General features: G+C 43.6%; 1 protein-coding gene across 2 annotated transcripts in view; it reads right to left on the bottom strand.

The window, feature by feature from the left end:
- Positions 1–13,324, bottom strand: part of ywhaba (tyrosine 3-monooxygenase/tryptophan 5-monooxygenase activation protein, beta polypeptide a) — a 14,492-nt gene extending 1,168 nt beyond the window's left edge. The window contains exons 1-7 of one of the 2 annotated variants that reach the window (XM_079218336.1): positions 13,220–13,324; positions 8,089–8,249; positions 6,584–6,724; positions 3,224–3,347; positions 2,451–2,614; positions 1,835–1,930; positions 1–1,011 (exon numbers count right to left, since the gene is read on the bottom strand). The exon at positions 1–1,011 is cut by the window's left edge and continues 1,168 nt beyond it. In XM_079218336.1, coding sequence (XP_079074462.1) covers positions 955–1,011; positions 1,835–1,930; positions 2,451–2,614; positions 3,224–3,347; positions 6,584–6,724; positions 8,089–8,241 — 735 coding nt within the window. In that variant the 5' untranslated portion in view covers positions 8,242–8,249; positions 13,220–13,324 and the 3' untranslated portion in view covers positions 1–954. Of the gene's footprint in view, positions 1,012–1,834; positions 1,931–2,450; positions 2,615–3,223; positions 3,348–6,583; positions 6,725–8,088; positions 8,250–9,129; positions 9,240–13,219 lie in introns of those variants that run through there. The other variant, XM_079218337.1, reaches the window with a different exon arrangement.
- Between the last annotated feature and the right edge of the window lie 5,286 nt (positions 13,325–18,610).

Below are 18,610 nucleotides of genomic sequence, written 5' to 3'. Positions count from 1 at the left end.
GTTGAATAAATCTCTGGGTCTCAGTACAAAGAAAAAGAAAAAAGGCGAGTGTTTGATCACAGCAGAATAAAAGGCTTTTAGTTCTTTTGGATTGGTCAGTGTCACAATACAGCCTCGAGGAGGACCCTTCTGTATGAACCTGGGCAGAATCACCCCCTCCCGTCTGAATCAGGTCATCCGCCATCGAAACGAGGAGCAAGGTGGAGGAAAAACTAAGCATCACAGTGTTTGTTGAAAATAAACGGACAGTTTAATAACCTTTTTGTTGTTGTTGTTTCGTTTAAAGTGGAATAAAACCAGCCATTTGCCAGTACACTAAGAAAAAGCCAAAAGAGAAGGGATGGACAACTAAGCGTTAACTCACTAGAGCGAGGAGGAGGAGGAGGAGGAGGAAGAGGAGGGGGATGTGGACAACTATATAAGTGCGTTAACTCAATAGAGCGAGGGAGGGGAGGCGTTAAGGAGAGAAGTTAGGAGAGAGGAGAGAGGGAAGGAATGGAGGAGATTAAAAAACAGGGGAGTGTGGGCTTTTAAAAAGACATTTATTCTTTCATTTTTATTTTGGATAAAACCCCGCACTGCGTGCTAGAAGACTAGACTGACCAGCGGGTTTAGTCTGCTGGACAGCCTTGGAGTGCCATGATCAAAGGGAGGAGGAAGAGGAGGAGGAAGAGGAGGGTGATGGAGTAGTTTCTCTTTTCTCATTCCCCTCCGTTTCTTTTTTATTATTTATCTATCATCTGTCTGTGAAGGTCGGGTACTATTCATGCTGTTGGTTATACTGAAGGGAAGTCGGGGAGGCCGGGCCTGAAAAAGTGGGACAGAGAGGGGGAGGGGGGGGGAGAGAGACGAACGGGGGTTTATGTGTACGAAGAGGAGGAGGAAGAGGAGGAAGAGGAGGAGAGACCAAAAGGAGGAGGAGAGTGGGGTCATGGGTTAACAGTGAAGTGCGCTCTAGTTATCCCCGTCGCCGGTTTCTCCCTCGTCGCCTTGGTTTTCTGATGTCCACAGCTGCAGGGAGAGAAGAAGAAGCATTTAAAAACACTTCAATAAATAAAAAACAGGTAGGATTCTCTATTCAGGTTCATACACATTCTGACCAGTGGATTTCATGACTTTAAACCAAATGTCCATGATGAACATTTAGTGAAATCTGGGTGTAAACAGTAAAAAGTGAGTAAATGTAGTATTTAAACTAACAATGAGAACACAAAGCATACAGTAAACCTTAAATGACTCAAATGAATGAGACAATAGTTTGATTAAAAGAATAAACATTTATATAGATGCCTGTATGTATGCCTGATTATATTTTGAGTCTTTCTTTTAAAAGCATATTCATTATTTCAAACTCAGTGTAAATGAACGTCATGAACACATGAATATAACACATTTACATGACATTTACTAAACTTTGGGGATTTTAGTTTTTTCAAGGACTTTTCCAGGCCTGGAAATAACCGTTTTAAAACTCCATGACTCTTCCAGGTTTTCCATGACCGTAAGAAGAACCCTGTGTATTCAATAGCGGTCCCTCTTCTAAATTTAAAGTCTGGAAAAGAAAGCATGCAAGTGCTTCTATTAATCTACAACTTGACAGCAAAGAAAGGGCAGAAATGTAGATCAGGTAAAAAAAAAAAAAAAAAAAGAAAACGGTTGTGTACGCTCTAATTTAGGGAGGTAGTTGTCCCCGACTTGCTGTGTTTGTGCGATGTATCTATAAAGTACGAGAGTCCGTGGCGATGATTCAAACAATCTGCGCTTCAGCATCTGAAACCGAGGCGGCAGTTACACGAATACGTTACATTGGCATTTCTATGTATCGCGTACTCACAGTGAGGTTGTCCCTTAATAGCTGCATGATCAGCGTGCTGTCTTTGTACGAGTCCTCGTTCAAGGTGTCGAGCTCGGCGATCGCCTCGTCGAAAGCCTGCAGGGAGAAACAGAGGAGCGGCGATTTAGAGGAAAGTTAGTCTCATCCAACGAGCTCCAGAGCGCCTGGTAGCCAGAACCGCTGAGAGGAGGTTCCTGAAGCTGCGCTCTCTCTCCTGACCACCAGGGGGAGACTCCTCTGGTTGTATAGAAGTCTATGCTCCATGTGTTAAAGCTACATTCTCTCTCCTGACCACCAGGGGGTGACTCCTCTGGTTGTATAGAAGTCTATGCTCCATGTGTTAAAGCTACATTCTCTCTCCTGACCACCAGGGGGTGACTCCTCTGGTTGTATAGAAGTCTATGCTCCATGTGTTAAAGCTACATTCTCTCTTCTGGTTGTATAGAAGTATATATAAATGACTACTCTTGATTTATTCCCTCAGTAAACATTGTATAAGCATGGAGGCTTCAAAACATCGGCCCACAAATGAATGGATGACGTCACGCCGACTACGCCCAACCCCCCCACCCCTCCACACACACACACACACACACACACTCATTCATGCACCCACCTGCTTGGCCAGAGTGCAGGCCTGCTCGGGCGAGTTGAGGATTTCGTAGAAGAAGACGGAGAAGTTGAGTGCCAGGCCCAGCCGGATGGGGTGCGTCGGCTGCATGTCCTTCTTGCTGATGTCGAAGGCGTTCTGGTAGGCCTGCTGAGAGTTCTCCACCGTGTCTTCAAGAACACAAAGAAACCCATCGGTCATGGACTGCCCACTGGGACCCTGAACATGGTCCTGAACATTGTGAGTCACCGCCAACGACACACGGACCTGCAGTGGACGCGCTCTGGGTAACAGCGATGACTAGAAGCTCAGGTTCAGCGTCCTGATTCTGACCAAAGTTACTATAATTCATCCTGAAGAGAATATGAACGCCTGTATAATTTGAGCAGATCCATGTTGTGGACGCACCAAAAAATACAAATATGATTATCTGGACATTATCTCATGGTCTTTAGTCCAGTTATTGGTCGAGATATTTAAGTCTGGACCGAACGCAACATAACAAAACCTGGTGTCAATTCCAAAAAAAAACATCTTCTCAGTAATTGCCCCCATTTGGTTGCAGTAATTATTCTACTGCCTCAACTTTAATAATAGAATATTAACAGATACTTAAAGAACATGTAGCTGAAGACTTGACTCTTCCTGTGACTTGTGTCGTTCTTGGAGAATGGAAGTCTCCTCTGATGACCGTTGAGCAAAAGGCCGTTCTGGTGAGGCTTTAATTACCCAGGTGCCCTTGCCCCAAGTCAACAAGTGTCCAATAGAAACCCACTCACCCTTCTTTGAGTCCCCAGAGGCCACTTCCGACAGGTATCTGAAGTAGTCTCCTTTCATTTTGAGGTAGAACACCTTGCTCTCCGCCTGACTTGCATTGGCAATGAGGAATTTGTCGAGCAGATTCTGAAACACACGAGAGCAGCGGAAGGGTTAATACACAGAAATATGACAATACAGTCCAGTCAGTAAAACTTTATTTCACACAAGATGGTTCACGTTAAACTGGAATCAATCGAAGAACCAACAAAAGGTTTGTTACGCCACGATTACAAAGTATGTACTCCGTCAACTGGGACAAAATACTTCCTCATAACATGGCAACAGAAATGCATGCCGGCTTGCATCTGACAAACATCCTGGTGTTTTGTACTGCGTTTGACATCCTATGCGTCGGGACACGGCGAGTCTCTCTTCAGGCGCACTGAAGAGTACGAGTAAGTCAGTACTGACAACATCCTGCTGCAGCGCACCAGTCAGGAGCAGCTGCCGATGGGCTTCAGAGTCTCCGGTAGAAAAGGCGCCGAAGCCGGCGGCCTTTTGGGGCCCCCAAAGCCGGCGGCCTTTTGGGGCCCCCAAAGCCGGCGGCCTTTTGGGGCCCCCAAAGCCGGCGGCCTTTTGGGGCCCCCAAAGCCGGCGGCCTTTTGGGGCCCCCAAAGCCGGCGGCCTTTTGGGGCCCCCAAAGCCGGCGGCCTTTTGGGGCCCCCAAAGCCGGCGGCCTTTTGGGGCCCCCAAAGCCGGCGGCCTTTTGGGGCCCCCAAAGCCGGCGGCCTTTTGGGGCCCCCAAAGCCGGCGGCCTTTTGGGGCCCCCAAAGCCGGCGGCCTTTTGGGGCCCCCAAAGCCGGCGGCCTTTTGGGGCCCCCAAAGCCGGCGGCCTTTTGGGGCCCCCAAAGCCGGCGGCCTTTTGGGGCCCCCAAAGCCGGCGGCCTTTTGGGGCCCCCAAAGCCGGCGGCCTTTTGGGGCCCCCAAAGCCGGCGGCCTTTTGGGGCCCCCAAAGCCGGCGGCCTTTTGGGGCCCCCAAAGCCGGCGGCCTTTTGGGGCCCCCAAAGCCGGCGGCCTTTTGGGCCCCCAAAGCCGGCGGCCTTTTGGGCCCCCAAAGCCGGCGGCCTTTTGGGCCCCCAAAGCCGGCGGCCTTTTGGGGGCCCCCAAAGCCGGCGGCCTTTTGGGCCCCCAAAGCCGGCGGCCTTTTGGGCCCCCAAAGCCGGCGGCCTTTTGGGGGCCCCCAAAGACGGCGGCCTTTTGGCCCAAAGACGGCGGCCTTTTGGCCCAAAGACGGCGGCCTTTTGGCCCAAAGACGGCGGCCTTTTGGCCCAAAGACGGCGGCCTTTTGGCCCAAAGACGGCGGCCTTTTGGCCCAAAGACGGCGGCCTTTTGGCCGTCGCTAAAAGCACCTTTAAACTGCCGATATGCTTGTCGAATAGCCCACCTCTCCTTCAGCTCGTTAGAGCCCACTCAGCGTGACGCCAACAGAGCCTGAGTGGCATTGGCAACCAGAAAAAAGGACGATCAGAAGAATCCCTCGTTTCTCCGAGCGTCCCAATATCTAGCGTGTAGTAGACCTATACAGTTTCCCCTGCACTATTTTGTCAGCTAATACAAAAAGAAAATAGCTTCTGTACAAAACTGTTTCTATCATGTTTAAAAATGGAGCCTATGAAATATATGAATACATATTGGGAAGGAAACTAAAACGTTTCTTTCTCGTCTCATCACTTGGTGACATCGGCTTGATCAAGGTCGCGGACGTATATCGATCCTGCCGACGCGTCAAAAGCTTTCCCCTTGCGAGCGTCCTGCTGCTTTAAGGACGATGTCTCCATTTGTCCGTCCATCATCCCTCCCTCCCTCGCCACAACACTGCAGAGGCTTCCGGTTCGACCTTGAAGATATTATTAGCAGACTGCTCCGACGTAGAAACAAAAGAATCTGATTTGACCTTGAGCAATCGCTGTTCTGACCTCGTCGTGACCCGGCAGAGTTGGTGAGGCCTCGATCGTGTCTAAAGACCAACCATGACGACTCACAGCGTTAGATGGTGCGGTCATGTCGCTTCATGCTTCCTCAGTCTTGGGAGATGCCGCCGAATCTTAAAAACTGCAACTTCAAAGAAAGAGCGACCACATAACGTTTAAACAAAATGTGGGTTCCTGAGATAAAACTTCCAGCTTGACAGCGTTTCCGCTTCTCAGCTGTAGAAGCAGCACATGCCAGAACACTCTGATCCGCTCTGTCCGGATATACAACCACAGCCAAGTATTCAAATTGTGTTTCAGGCGAATCTAGAGATTCCCGGCGTTCCTGGGCATTTGGACCGGAAAGAAAAGCGGCTCTGCCTTTAAAGTAGAAACACGTAATTCTAAGGCTTTGTGAGAGGGAGTGAGAACAAAAGCAACTAAATTAAAAACAGATGCAGACATCTACTTCTATTGGGTCATAACGGATGACCGAGTGGTTCATTTTATGTCTGTACTTTGTTTTCCGCCCAGACGAACGGGAACGCAGCTCCATCATTCAGTTCAATCACACTGCTGAAAAATGTGCATCCGGCACCTGGCGCTGCATTATCACATCACCTGGCAACGACCAATCAAAGTATCACTCAAAATCCTGCCCCGTGCCGTTGTAAAACCACTTGGCCGTGTTCAGCCGCCTGACGAGCCTCCAGACTCACTTTCTGGAGCGGATTTCATCATCATGCTCGCCTCCTTCCTTCCACCGCCTCTCTGCCGACGCACAAACTATACGAGGCTTGAAATGCTTCGCGGCAACACGGACCTCTCCGTCTTTGTCCTCGGCACCAAGACGAAACTAAATGACTCAAATCACATCGGTAACCGTGTACGAATGCTTTATGGGCGGGAAGAGTCAACAGCATTTTCCCGTCCAGGCAAAGATGCACTTTCTGGTTCCCGCTACAGATCACCTTCGCTAAACATCTGGTGAAAAAGCTCAGCAATCGTGTTTTGACGTCAATTCAATCCAGATTATTTGAGGTTTTTTTTTTTTTTTTTTAGACGGTATGATTTATATTTTGTTTCAGATTTATTCTCATCATAATCTACCCCAAAATCTTCCTTGTTGCCGGTACATACAAATAAATATATATACTTCTCTTATGAAATCTTATCTAAAAAGAGGTAAAAATGAAACGGTAAAGAAGGTTTTCTTTATCGTACTACCCTGACATTTGCTGATTATAAAAATAAAAATAAATTAGGACGTTTTGTTCGGCAGCACTGCCACTAGAAGTATTTAGTAAAAAACACAACATGTGACTGGTATTTGTTACTCCGCTCCAGTGAGCTTTCTACACCATCCTTCCCTCCTTTATAGCTTCTCTACTCCCCCACCCCTCTCCGTACCAGCACGTCCTGGCAGATTTCTTGGAGTTCAGTCTCGATCTTCATACGGTACTCGCGGGCCATCTGCTGTTTCTTCTCGTTCCCCTCCGTCTTCTGCTCGATGCTGGAGATGACGCGCCAGGATGAGCGGCGGGCGCCCACCTAACGGCAAAAAAACAACCTTTCATTAAAAGAAAACGGGACAAATATCTCACTCACATGTGAGATGAAGAGGGCTTATTATTCCACAGTGGTTTGGTTAGACATGCCAACATTAAAAAAGTACTGAGGACAACTGCATTGAAACATTTTTTCTTCTTCAATCAAATCTCTACGATAAATAGAGCAGCAGCGCTGAAAAATAAACCCGAGGCTGCACTTATGTAATTTGTGCTTTTATAAATAGACTACAAAATCTTCATGAAAAGCACAAAAAGTACAGCAGTGCAGCCAGACTATGCATTATATTTTTATATATATATATATATATTTTTTTTAACTGTCACTGTATATGCTATAAATAAAGACGTGTTATGGATATGTGTCTCCAGTTATAGCACAAACTGAAGAGCACAACTCTCATAGGATGAGCTGCTGTCAAACATTGCAGCCCAAAACCACCACAGGAATGTTTCCAAGGAAGATTTGTGTTTGTGGCCATAACTTCAGAAGGAGATGCTCCTCGTTGCCACATAGGGTTGCTACATTGTCATCAGTGATCTCTGGTATTGCTACATTGTCATCAGTGATCTCTGGTATTGCTACATTGTCATCAGTGATCTCTGGTATTGCTACATTGTCATCAACAATCTCTGGTATTGCTACATTGTCATCAGTGATCTCTGGTATTGCTACATTGTCATCAGTGATCTCTGGTATTGCTACATTGTCATCAGTGATCTCTGGTATTGCTACATTGTCATCAGTGATCTCTGGTATTGCTACATTGTCATCAGTGATCTCTGGTATTGCTACATTGTCATCAGTGATCTAAAACTAATAATGCCCCCCTCTAAAAAATAAAGATGACAAAGCCAAAAAAAAAAAAAAACTACTATTATTTGTTTCGGCATTTTTGTTTTGTGTGTTTTTATGAATTAACGCAGATCAGTCCAATTATATCATACTTTAGTTTGTATTCATTATGCATTTACCATGTGATTACTTATTTATTAGACTCGTTTTGCTTGTGCCTCTTTGCATCATCCGCTCTGCGGCTGTAATCCTGCATATTTCCCACTGCGAGACTAATAAAGGATCATCTCATCTCTTATCTCATTTTAATATATTCAAGTCCATACATGTATTACTTATCTTCAGCTAGGACAGTTTTATTCTTCCGCTTCATTCTAAAGAGAAAATCTACCTGTGAAACGAGTCGATTTATTGATCGTTTTAAGAACCGGGAGCTCTGTATTGAGCCGAATCATTAGACGACTGCACAGTTGCACCCTGAGCGTCGACAGATTTTTTTGGGGGGAAAAAAATCAAACAAAAAGGTACGCTTCATCAGTTGGGTGCCGTACCACGTTCTTGTAGGCGACGGAGAGCAGGTTGCGCTCCTCGTTGCTGAGCTCTATGCCCTGCTCCGTCACAGCCTTCATGGCAGCCGCCATGTCGTCGTAGCGCTCGGCCTGCTCGGCCAGCTTGGCTTTCTGCACCAGGTCGTTCTTATCCATTTTTTAGGCTGCATGGGGGAGAAGAAGAGAGGGGAAGCACGACGGAGTTAGCGGTTTGGACTTAAGATATCCCTTCACCAGCTGGAACAGGCAAAATAAACAAAATAAAAAGGGTTGGACAGAGAGAGCAGTAGAGAGGTGATGAGAAGTTGAGCATGCCGGAAACGGTGAATGGATTAAATGAAAGGGACCAGAAGCCGAAACATCCATGTTGACCCGCTCCATATTCACCAACACCGGTTGGGCAAAAGCTAATTACTCGGCTGTCACTGATAAGCTCACTAGGATCCATCCAAAAAGGAACAAATAAAATATACCAGTCTGGATGTCAACAGTTTAAAAAGAACAAACATCAAAATTGGATGGACATAGCACTTTGAAATGCGGCGCCACGGCTCATTGTGTGAATGTGTAGAGGGAGTAAAGGGGAAATTAACCGACACTGACATCTCCACGTACAAGCAAAGACCTTACAGCGCCTCGCAAAATGTCAAAAACCCTTTCGATTCCAGCTCACCCCCCCAGTTATCGCGTCCCGAGGGCCTTCTACTCGCAGGATGAATCTGTAGGTCTAAGTAGGCCACGGCGTCGCCTCCATCTCACATCTATCCAGCAACTCGCCGCTATGTGCTACATTTGCATTTCTGAATTTATTGGATCGACCTGTAAATCCTTTTTTTTGCTGTTGTTGTTGTTGTTGTTGTTGGGTACATTTAAAAACGGCTTAAGAATGCATTAATGTACAAGGAGGTTTTTAATACACCAACACCAGAAGGCAGATGCACCCACACATCTGCATGATAGTTTGACACATTTCCAGTTCAGAGCCTTCCACCAGAGGGACATTCAAACACCACCGTGTTACGTTCAAGTGTCCTTGAAGCTTACCTGACTTCTGACCTCCCTGTGGAAGCAGGGGGGTGAGGATGGGGTTTCCCTACGGAGGGCAAAAGAAGTACTCTATAAGCTTCATTAATGCCACAAGTCTCCATTTTAACTTGCACACAACGGCACATTGTGAACGACCGAACGCAACGGAGGTTGCATTATGATGCGTTCAAGCTCCAGGCAGGAAAACATCGGTATTGGGCAAAGCGTTCAAATGAAATTGTGTGAAATTACGCTTTGGTGAGAAACTTCCATGAATAGAAGATGTTTAAAAGGAGATCTTGTTTTACAGCAATTTAAAAATGGATGTTAGAGGGGATTATTGTCCATTTACTTTGATAATTTTTTCCGTAAATCAAAAACCAGAAGCTATGAGGTACTTTGAAGCAATTAAAGTCCAACCTGGACCTTTTTAAATGCGGCAGCAGATGAGATTTGGCGAAACTAAATTTAAAATTCAAGAGAAAATAGCCGAGTCAACGCCTTCAGGGCATCAATTAGCGGAAGGCGTCGTTGGCAGCAGTCACAAGATCTGGCAATGTCCTTATCAGCTTTTCAAAAGTTAACGGCAAATTCCCAGTTCAGTCGACAAAATCTTGATTCCCCAAGTCACAGTTCTCTTTTCTGGTTGCATTGCATTCATGTCTGCGTCCAGTTTCAGACACCTTTTCCTACTCGTTTTTCTACCTCTTGCAGACGCGTAAACGAGACATCGCTCAGCCCGACGGAGGCGTCCTCTTTAAGATGCTTAATGAGGAAGAGTTGCATCTTATAAGGCACCGGACATTAGTGCACACGGTGTCCTCCATCTTGGTGGCCTCACATGGGCCGCTCGTCTTCATTAGAAGACTTTTGAGGGCAGATGTACAGCTGGGTTATGATTGAGTTTTTCCTTTTTGATGATCTTCTGGATGGCAAACGATATTTGGGGCAGAATATAACATCAGAAAAAGGAAACATTCTCTCTCAGAGATCTATTTGGCAAGCAAACTGGTTGTATTATACATATCAAATGCACATCATGAAGTTTGCCTCAACGCCACCAGATGGCACCTGTGTACTCACCATGGCACTCAAAAGAGGTGGTTCAATTGTGGCTTTATTCTATATTCAATTTAAATTATGTCATCAGATAAGTGGATTATTTATGTTGCCCCCCCCCCCCCCCATTAGTTTTAAAACATTACTTGGTCAATTTAATATATGTGCTTCTGAGCAACTGATAATTAGCAATAAGTTGATCCCAGGTGCCAACATCACTCTATAGTATGTCAACCAGACATTTCCCCATACTCTAGTACCCTTTAAATATCTCTGGTTGGAGTAGCAATGGGCAATGTTGTGACAAACCAAATGAGCAGGACGGCTGAACAAGATATTTGTATTAATTTGGCATGAATCTAATGAAGTAACTTGATTCATCTGGTATTTAATCTGCTGGATGAAAGTAGGACCTCTAACCGAACAGAAAAGATGGAGGGACAAACTAAACAAAATAAATCTTTGTCATTCACAAAGTTTCATCCCGCTGCCACTCTTATGCACTTCCTGTGGTTTGCGGGGTGATTATTGGTCTCTCAGCACCGATGGCACAGTTCCAGTGCTGATTCATAAAATCAATTACCTGCTGATATTGAGTGCCGTTGCATTCTTTCACCGACAGCGTATAGGATCATTAAACATTCAGACACCCATTTCCTTAATTTCCAGGACACTGATTAGGAAGAAAACCTGAAATCCCTGAGTTTTCACCAGAGTTGTTTTGCTGTTGACGTAAGGAAACTTTCTTGATCTGAAAGTGAGAAGGGTTTTAGCAGCACATTTATGAAATAAAAAAAAATCACATTACATCAGTTTTAAAAGGAATAAAAAAACACATCCACATCATAATTAGAATGTAAATCAAGACCTCACTGGGTTTGACCAATTATAATAACTAATATGGGAAAGGTGGGGTTTACTTTTTGTCCAACAAACATTTTAAAATAAACTGAGCTCAAAGTCACACGTCTAACCTCTTTGTCATTTTTAACTTAAATAATCAAATGATTGGTAGAAAACTCAGCAACTTTTTGATCACCAAGTTCTCATGCGAGTCACTAAACCGAAAACACTCAATCATTTGCTTATTTGCATGACTAAAATGATAATATCTAGATATTACAGGGCGCACTATTAATCAAGGAAATAATCAGGCGAAGTAGTCAGTAATTAAAATAATCGTCGTTGACAGTTTGTTATTCACCTGCAGAGAGGTGAAAGGTCATACCTGTCAGCAGAAACTTTCAATTAGTCATTCATTTAGTAAAGGTGTCGGTGAGTTAAACTTTTACTATATAAAGGTTACTTCATGCTTAAAAAAAAAAAAGGGTGTGATAATCAAGCAACACCAGTCATGAAAAAGCCTTTATAATGAATGATTATGAAGGAAAAAAAAGGGGTGGGTACGATTTAATGGATTTCACTCTTGACAAGCACGAGTCAATTAATTTAATTTTTAAAAAAGGACCCACTTTTCCTCAGTCGTTGATTCTCATGGTCAACAGTCTAAAAACTCCCATTTAAAATCTGGTTGGTTTCATTGACATACTTTTGATTGTGGCCACTGATTTAACAACACTGAGGTTATTAAAAGGATATAGATATATATATATATATATATATATATATATATATATATATATATATATATATATATATATATATATAAATAAATAAATAAATAAATGACGTTGACAGGTAAGTAAATGAGCACCAACAGGAAACGTGTGCCCAGTGTGAGAAATGGTGACGCTTTCCCCCCCAGCACTGATGAAAAGGAAGTGAATCTTCCGGCTGCATGAGGCGTTCACGGCCGCGTCGACGCCTCCGAAGCTAATCTGTTCTCAAAATGCGGATAACGAGCACCGTTTAATTAAATGGAGCTTAATCAGCTCGCAGTGCGGTTACATGTGCACTAACTGTGGGGCCTCTTCGTCGTGCTACAAAATCACCGACTGCTAAGGTTAACGGGCGGACGATAAGAAAAAAAAGAAAAATGGGGTACACCATTTTCAACAGTAAAAACCACCACAAAAAACCCACAGTATACGTTTTTAATGAGCAGCCTAGCGGGCCCGTGGACGTTCAGGGTCGTGTCGGTTAGTCGGCCTGCCGTCAACTACGCCCTCCTTGTCGCAATTCCCCTGCGGATTTTTTTAAGATGGAGCGATAGATTACCCCGCTAGCCGGCGAGCTAACAGCGCGTCACGGCGCGGCCGATGGCTCCGAGCGAGCCGTTAGCTGCGGCCGCTGGCTTCAGCCGTTAGCTTCGGCCGTTATAACGGCAGCTTGACCCAGTTCCATCCCGAACAGCGCCCAGCAAAAGTACCCGGATGATTAACTAAATACACGGCGTATGTCTTCGGTGGAGAAGACGATTCAAATTGCGTTTTTATTTATTTTTAGCGGCGCTCGGTAATGAGGGTGTGTGTTAGCTCCGTGTCACTACGCCACAACGGGGCTAAGCTCGAGGCATCGCTGTTAATTACGCCGTTTCTGGGAATGAAGAGGCCCAGCATACGTCGGTTGTGTCCGGGTGTTTTCCGGCAGCTTTAACGCTAGTCTCACATGATCCACCGTGTCGTGTACTGGTTTGTTCTTTACTATGACTGCTCCATTTTTTTTTTAAAATAAAACATTTTAAATGCTGCTTTCACGACGGCTGCTGCTGCTGCTAAGCTGTCAAAATGGCCAAACTTGGGTGCCGCTGCGCTTCTCCCTCCCTACACGGCCGCCGCGCAGCACGCGTGGTATCGACCGGGAGGGGGGCGCACGGGCCTTGCAAAAAAAAAACCGAGCTAAATGCACGTTATACAACACAAGCGCGCGAGCCGACCTCTCGCCGAGTGTTTTATTTTTTAACGCTATTTATTCGCTATTTCGGCAAACAAGTCTCTCGGCCTAAATCCCTCGCACCAAGCCCCAAACCACAATAGGCACCTTCCGCCGCAGAGGCAGGGACACGGGGCCGCCGCAGCGACCCGCGAAAGGTGCGTCCGCGGCCCTGCGTGTACAAGACAACAATCGAGTATTATGCAGGTGAACTCACATTTTGAGCGTACAAGGAATCCCGATTTTATTCTCTGAACGATGGGAGTTTTATGAAGCCGTCCTCCGCTCGCTGCTCAGGGTATTCAGGGCAGTACCACTTCCGCCTGCTCTGACACTTCCGCTTCCTCTAAAACCCCACCCCTCCCCCCGCCGGTAACCAGGGCGACTGCGCCAGGGGGTTTCCCGAGCATCTTGCGAGGGGCTTGACGTCAGAGAGGACCATGGCAACCGCTACGGGATGACGTGCGCCGGTCTCCGTGGCAACTGTCTCCATGTGGCCGCTTGCTGTCGTCTCTGAGTTCAGCATCATGTCAACTGACATTTTATTTCATATATTTTATTATATTGTTTCTTTTATTTTATTTATTAGTTGTATTTTATTTATTAAATTGTATTTATTTTTTTAAATTATATTTATTTATTTTAATTTTATTTCCCCTATATTTGCTCTTATTTATTTTATTTTGCTGGTCTTTTTCTTTTATAATATAACAATATATCATATTTGTGTTTGAGGGGGTCAAACACAAATATTATATATTGTCTTATTATAACATATATTTTCCACATATTTGCTCTGATTTATTTGTGAATTTTATCATAAAACAAACAAAAAATGACATTTAAACATAATACAACAGCTGATGACATCTCTCTTTCACTCATTGGCTTTTATTCAATTCAATTTATTTTGTAAATTCACCAAATTAGTCGCCAAACGAGACAATTCTACTTCGAAAACCCGTCACTCACGAGATACTTTCTGGTTGGAAATGGTGAACAGGTGGAATAAAGTGGCCCATTGACACTTAGATAGATCCCTCTGTTGCAGAGGTCTCAACCCACAAATCTACCCAGCGAGGAAGACCTCTGAAGGCCCTTTTAGGCCCGTTTCATTCATGAATATTGATTCCCCATTCAGATTCCCCTCCCAGTCTTGAGAACAGATGAATCATTTGAGTGATTGTTTAGTCAGTTATCTTTCCAATGATGTCATGCCCTATTTGTCCCCTCGACCCTACGGTTCGGATAATGGAATGGAATCTTTTCCATTAGCTGTGCGTATCCGATTAGTTTGTTTCTGCACCTGCCGATCCAGCTGACCCACGATTGCTCTGATGAAGGTCCTTCAAGTTCGGAGCGAAAGCGTCCTCTGCACAGATTCAAGTGTGCGGACGTCTTCTCTACCGGTCAAAGCAAGCTACGCCTCACCGAGCAACCCTTTAGTTTTATTTATATATTCTGAAGGCCGAGCGTCCCTCCAGGCCTCCGTACGACCTGGCCAGTGACCCTTCCTCAGTGAGCAGTGAATCAAAGACTTCAAACCACTGTGACTCATCAAATCTTTGCGTCCATGTACAGGATAGCAGTCACATAACCGATGCATTGTGACGTTCTGTTGGGGACATTTTTCTGGACACTATCTAGTAAACAAGGACACAGACTAAGATCAACAGAACATCGTCCGTACCCATTTTCTGGCAATCTGATTGCTGAGAACTGGAGTATAAGCTGCAGCATAAATGTCTCCCAGTGAAACTAGTCATTTAAAAGGGTTTTACTTTGTTTCATTGGGGGTTCTTATCTGTTTAATCCCTCTGCCGTTCAGTAACTTCTAAGTAGTTCATGAAACTCAAAGCTAAAACTCCCATTCTTAGGAGTACAAGTTCCTTTATTCATCAAACTAATCAGACGACCTGTCAGTGATCGTTTGGTCGGTTATGTAATTAATCAACACAGAAAGCTAACAATCAGTCAAATATTGGAGGCAAAATGAATTAGGATTAATTATAAATAATTCACTAATCAATGAGCAAAGAGTTACCCAGCAGCTAGTTCATCAGCGAGGCCACCAGGAAATAAACAATCAATCAATCAATCAATAAATCAAATCAGCCGGTGACGTCAGAAGTTACTGATTGAAAGCAGAATGTCAAAGTGTAACTGTAACTGATTGATTGCTTCAAACCTTTGGCTCTTGCTGGGCTCAGTGTGTGTGTGTGTGTGTGTGTGTGTGTGTGTGTGTGTGTGTGTGTGAGAGAGAGTTAGAGAGTATAGATTTGTAAATACTGTACAGGCCAGTGAGTGTGTGTGCTCTCATTTCTACATGTTTGTATGTGCATGTGATGACTGAACTGCTCACACAGCCTCCGTTGGCCGAGGACGACTTCAAGAGATGCAAAACGTCTACAACGGGATGCAAAGAGACCAGAAGGAGTTCCAAAACAACTATGAAGAGTTGTGAAAAAACCTGAAATGACTAAAAAGAGACAACGGGACAAAGAAAACCAAAATGACATTAAGGGCCAAAAGATCAGAAACAGACTCAAAACAACAACAAAGCCATTCAAAATGACGACTAAAAGATGTAAAGCAACTACAAAGCTACACAAAACATCAACAAAGAAACCCCAAATTACTTAAAGAGACACAAAGCAACAACAAAGTGACACAAAGCGTCTACGAAAAGATGCCAAACAACTACAAAGAGACGCACAATGACTACAAAGAGACACACAACGACTACAAAGAGATGCACAACGACTACAAAGAGATGCACAACGACTACAAAGAGACACACAACGACTACAAAGAGATGCACAACGACTACAAAGAGATGCACAACGACTACAAAGAGATGCACAATGACTACAAAGAGATGCACAACAACTACAAAGAGATGCACAACGACTACAAAGAGATGCACAACGACTACAAAGAGATGCACAACGACTACAAAGAGACACACAATGACTACAAAGAGACACACAATGACTACAAAGAGATGCACAACGACTACAAAGAGATGCACAACGACTACAAAGAGACACACAATGACTACAAAGAGATGCACAATGACTACAAAGAGACACACAACGACTACAAAGAGATGCACAATGACTACAAAGAGATGCACAACGACTACAAAGAGATGCACAACGACTACAAAGAGATGCACAATGACTACAAAGAGACACACAATGACTACAAAGAGACACACAATGACTACAAAGAGATGCACAACGACTACAAAGAGATGCACAACGACTACAAAGAGACACACAACGACTACAAAGAGATGCACAACGACTACAAAGAGATGCACAACGACTACAAAGAGACGCACAAAATGAGTACAATATGATGACATGCAGTCCTTAAAAATACACATAAATATTGTTATTGAACACCATTAGTGTGGAGTTCTAGTGCATCGGTTCTCACAGTAAAAACAAAACCAATGCAGGGGTAAACTTTTGTAATATTATTACTCTTCTTACTTATACTTCTTCTTTTATTAATCCCTAATATATATTTATGAAAGTCGCAGGTAGTAAAATATGTTGTCTCCTCACTGCTCTTTTTCTGGAAGTGACGATGAATTACTGAAAAGTAGACGTATTCTTTTATCTTTAGAGTGAGATATAAAGATTACATTGAAGTTATGAAACATTCTGGTGACCTTCACTTGCCTCTGGCCTGGTGCATGCTGGGAAAGTATTTTGCCGTTACTCATTTAAAAAAATAAAATCATTCGCAGTCAGAGAATGAAACAAAGAAAATAAGAAGAACAAAACATAAGAAATTGAAACTAATGGTGTGAGTTTATAGTTAAACAATTCTCATGAGACGTCTTCCTCCATTGTGCTGCACTTCACTGAAGCCGCCACTAGATGGCAGTGAAGTCTGCTGGTAGTTTCAACGTGGCATTTTAGATTATACAATGTATCTCTTGAATTATACTGTTACATTGATATTTATATTATTCAGCGTTTCACATATTTTAAATTGTCTATGGGATCAGGGGTAGAATGAGGACTATAGTTATAATTACAGACATGTGGACGACTAAGATTATCAGTGTTGTTTTTGCCGGTGAAGGGGCATTTAGGGGAAAAACAACATTAAAACATATAAAACTAAAAGGGAAGAAAAATAGGAAAACAACTATAAATGAATGGAAGAAGCAAATAGAAAAAAACACAATTTTATTAAACATTCAATAAATTAAACATTCATGCAGACATTTAATAACATAGTTATCATTTTCTCTCCACGGTAACTCAACATTTAGACATTTCAAAAACTACAAATGTATCAATGAGACGAGTCAAATCAATCAGTGACAACAAAAGCACAATTTAATAAAGTAAAATATAAAAAATATAATAAATAATCGAGATAAACAAATAAGACATGTATAACTCAATACACAAATAAAGTCACAGAAAAAAGTTGCATTTATTTAACCCGTCTAGACTCAATTTAGAGAAAAGAAAAACAACATTAACAGGAGAAAAATGAATAATGATTGCTATTATTATTATTATTATTATTGATTTGCTACTGCTCGTGTTCTTGACTAAATGAGTTCACGTCTGCTGCAGCAACATGTGCATTGATCCGTCCCCATGATGTGTGAACATGCGGTTCATTCACACAACAGGATGAGGCAGAAGACGTTCATGAACATGAACAACCTGCAGGACGCTCAACACTCGCTGTGGACGTCAACCACTTTCTGTGACCCAGAATGTGATCAATGTAGATCGTCATCGTCCTCCGCAGGACAAGTTTGATCATAAAATGTCCCACATCCATTTGGGATTGAGGATGGTCTGAAATGTTTTAATCAATAGTCTATTTTAAAGTTAAGTACTTCCTGTTCGTACCTAGTGCGTCATTTTAACGGTCGACTTTCGGAGAGACCAGGCCAGTCGTCTATAAAAGAGTTTTCTTCTGAAACTTAATTGAGATAATATTCATGTCAGAATCAGATTTATTGGCCAGGTGTGAGATCACATATCATATTTGCTGTCTTCAAGACATGAAGCTAAAAAGAAAGCTCAACAAAGATAAATCAGAAGTGGTTAAATGGTTAATATGCTGGAAGAAATTTGGGAATGTCCATGTCTTCATATGAAGACATTCAGTTTTGATTTACTTAAAAGACCTGAAATAATGGAGGCTGGGACGTTTTCAGTGCAATGAATGATGAAGCGGTGGAAGGATATGATCAGAGTCATTTCCCCATAGACTTCTATACAACCAGAGGAGTTTTCCCCTGGTGGTCAGGAAAGAGAATGCAGCTTTAATACATGAAGCATAGATTTCTATACAAACAGAGGAGTCGCCCCCTGGTGGTCAGGAGAGAGAATGCAGCATTAACACATGACGCATATACTTCTATACAACCATAGGAGTCGCCCCCTGGTGGTCACTAGAGAGAATGCAGCTTTAACACGTGACACATAGACTTCTATACAACCAGAGGAGTCGCCCACTGGTGGTCACTAGAGAGAATGCAGCTTTAACACGTGAAGCATAGACTTCTATACAACCAGAGGAGTCGCCCCCTGGTGATCACTAGAGAGAATGCAGCTTTAAC

This window comes from Taurulus bubalis, assembly GCF_910589615.1.
Source record: "Taurulus bubalis genome assembly, chromosome: 5".
Classification (NCBI taxonomy): domain Eukaryota; kingdom Metazoa; phylum Chordata; class Actinopteri; order Perciformes; family Cottidae; genus Taurulus; species Taurulus bubalis.
Note: the sequence above shows the minus strand (reverse complement) of the source record. Positions and strands in the feature narration are given on the sequence as shown.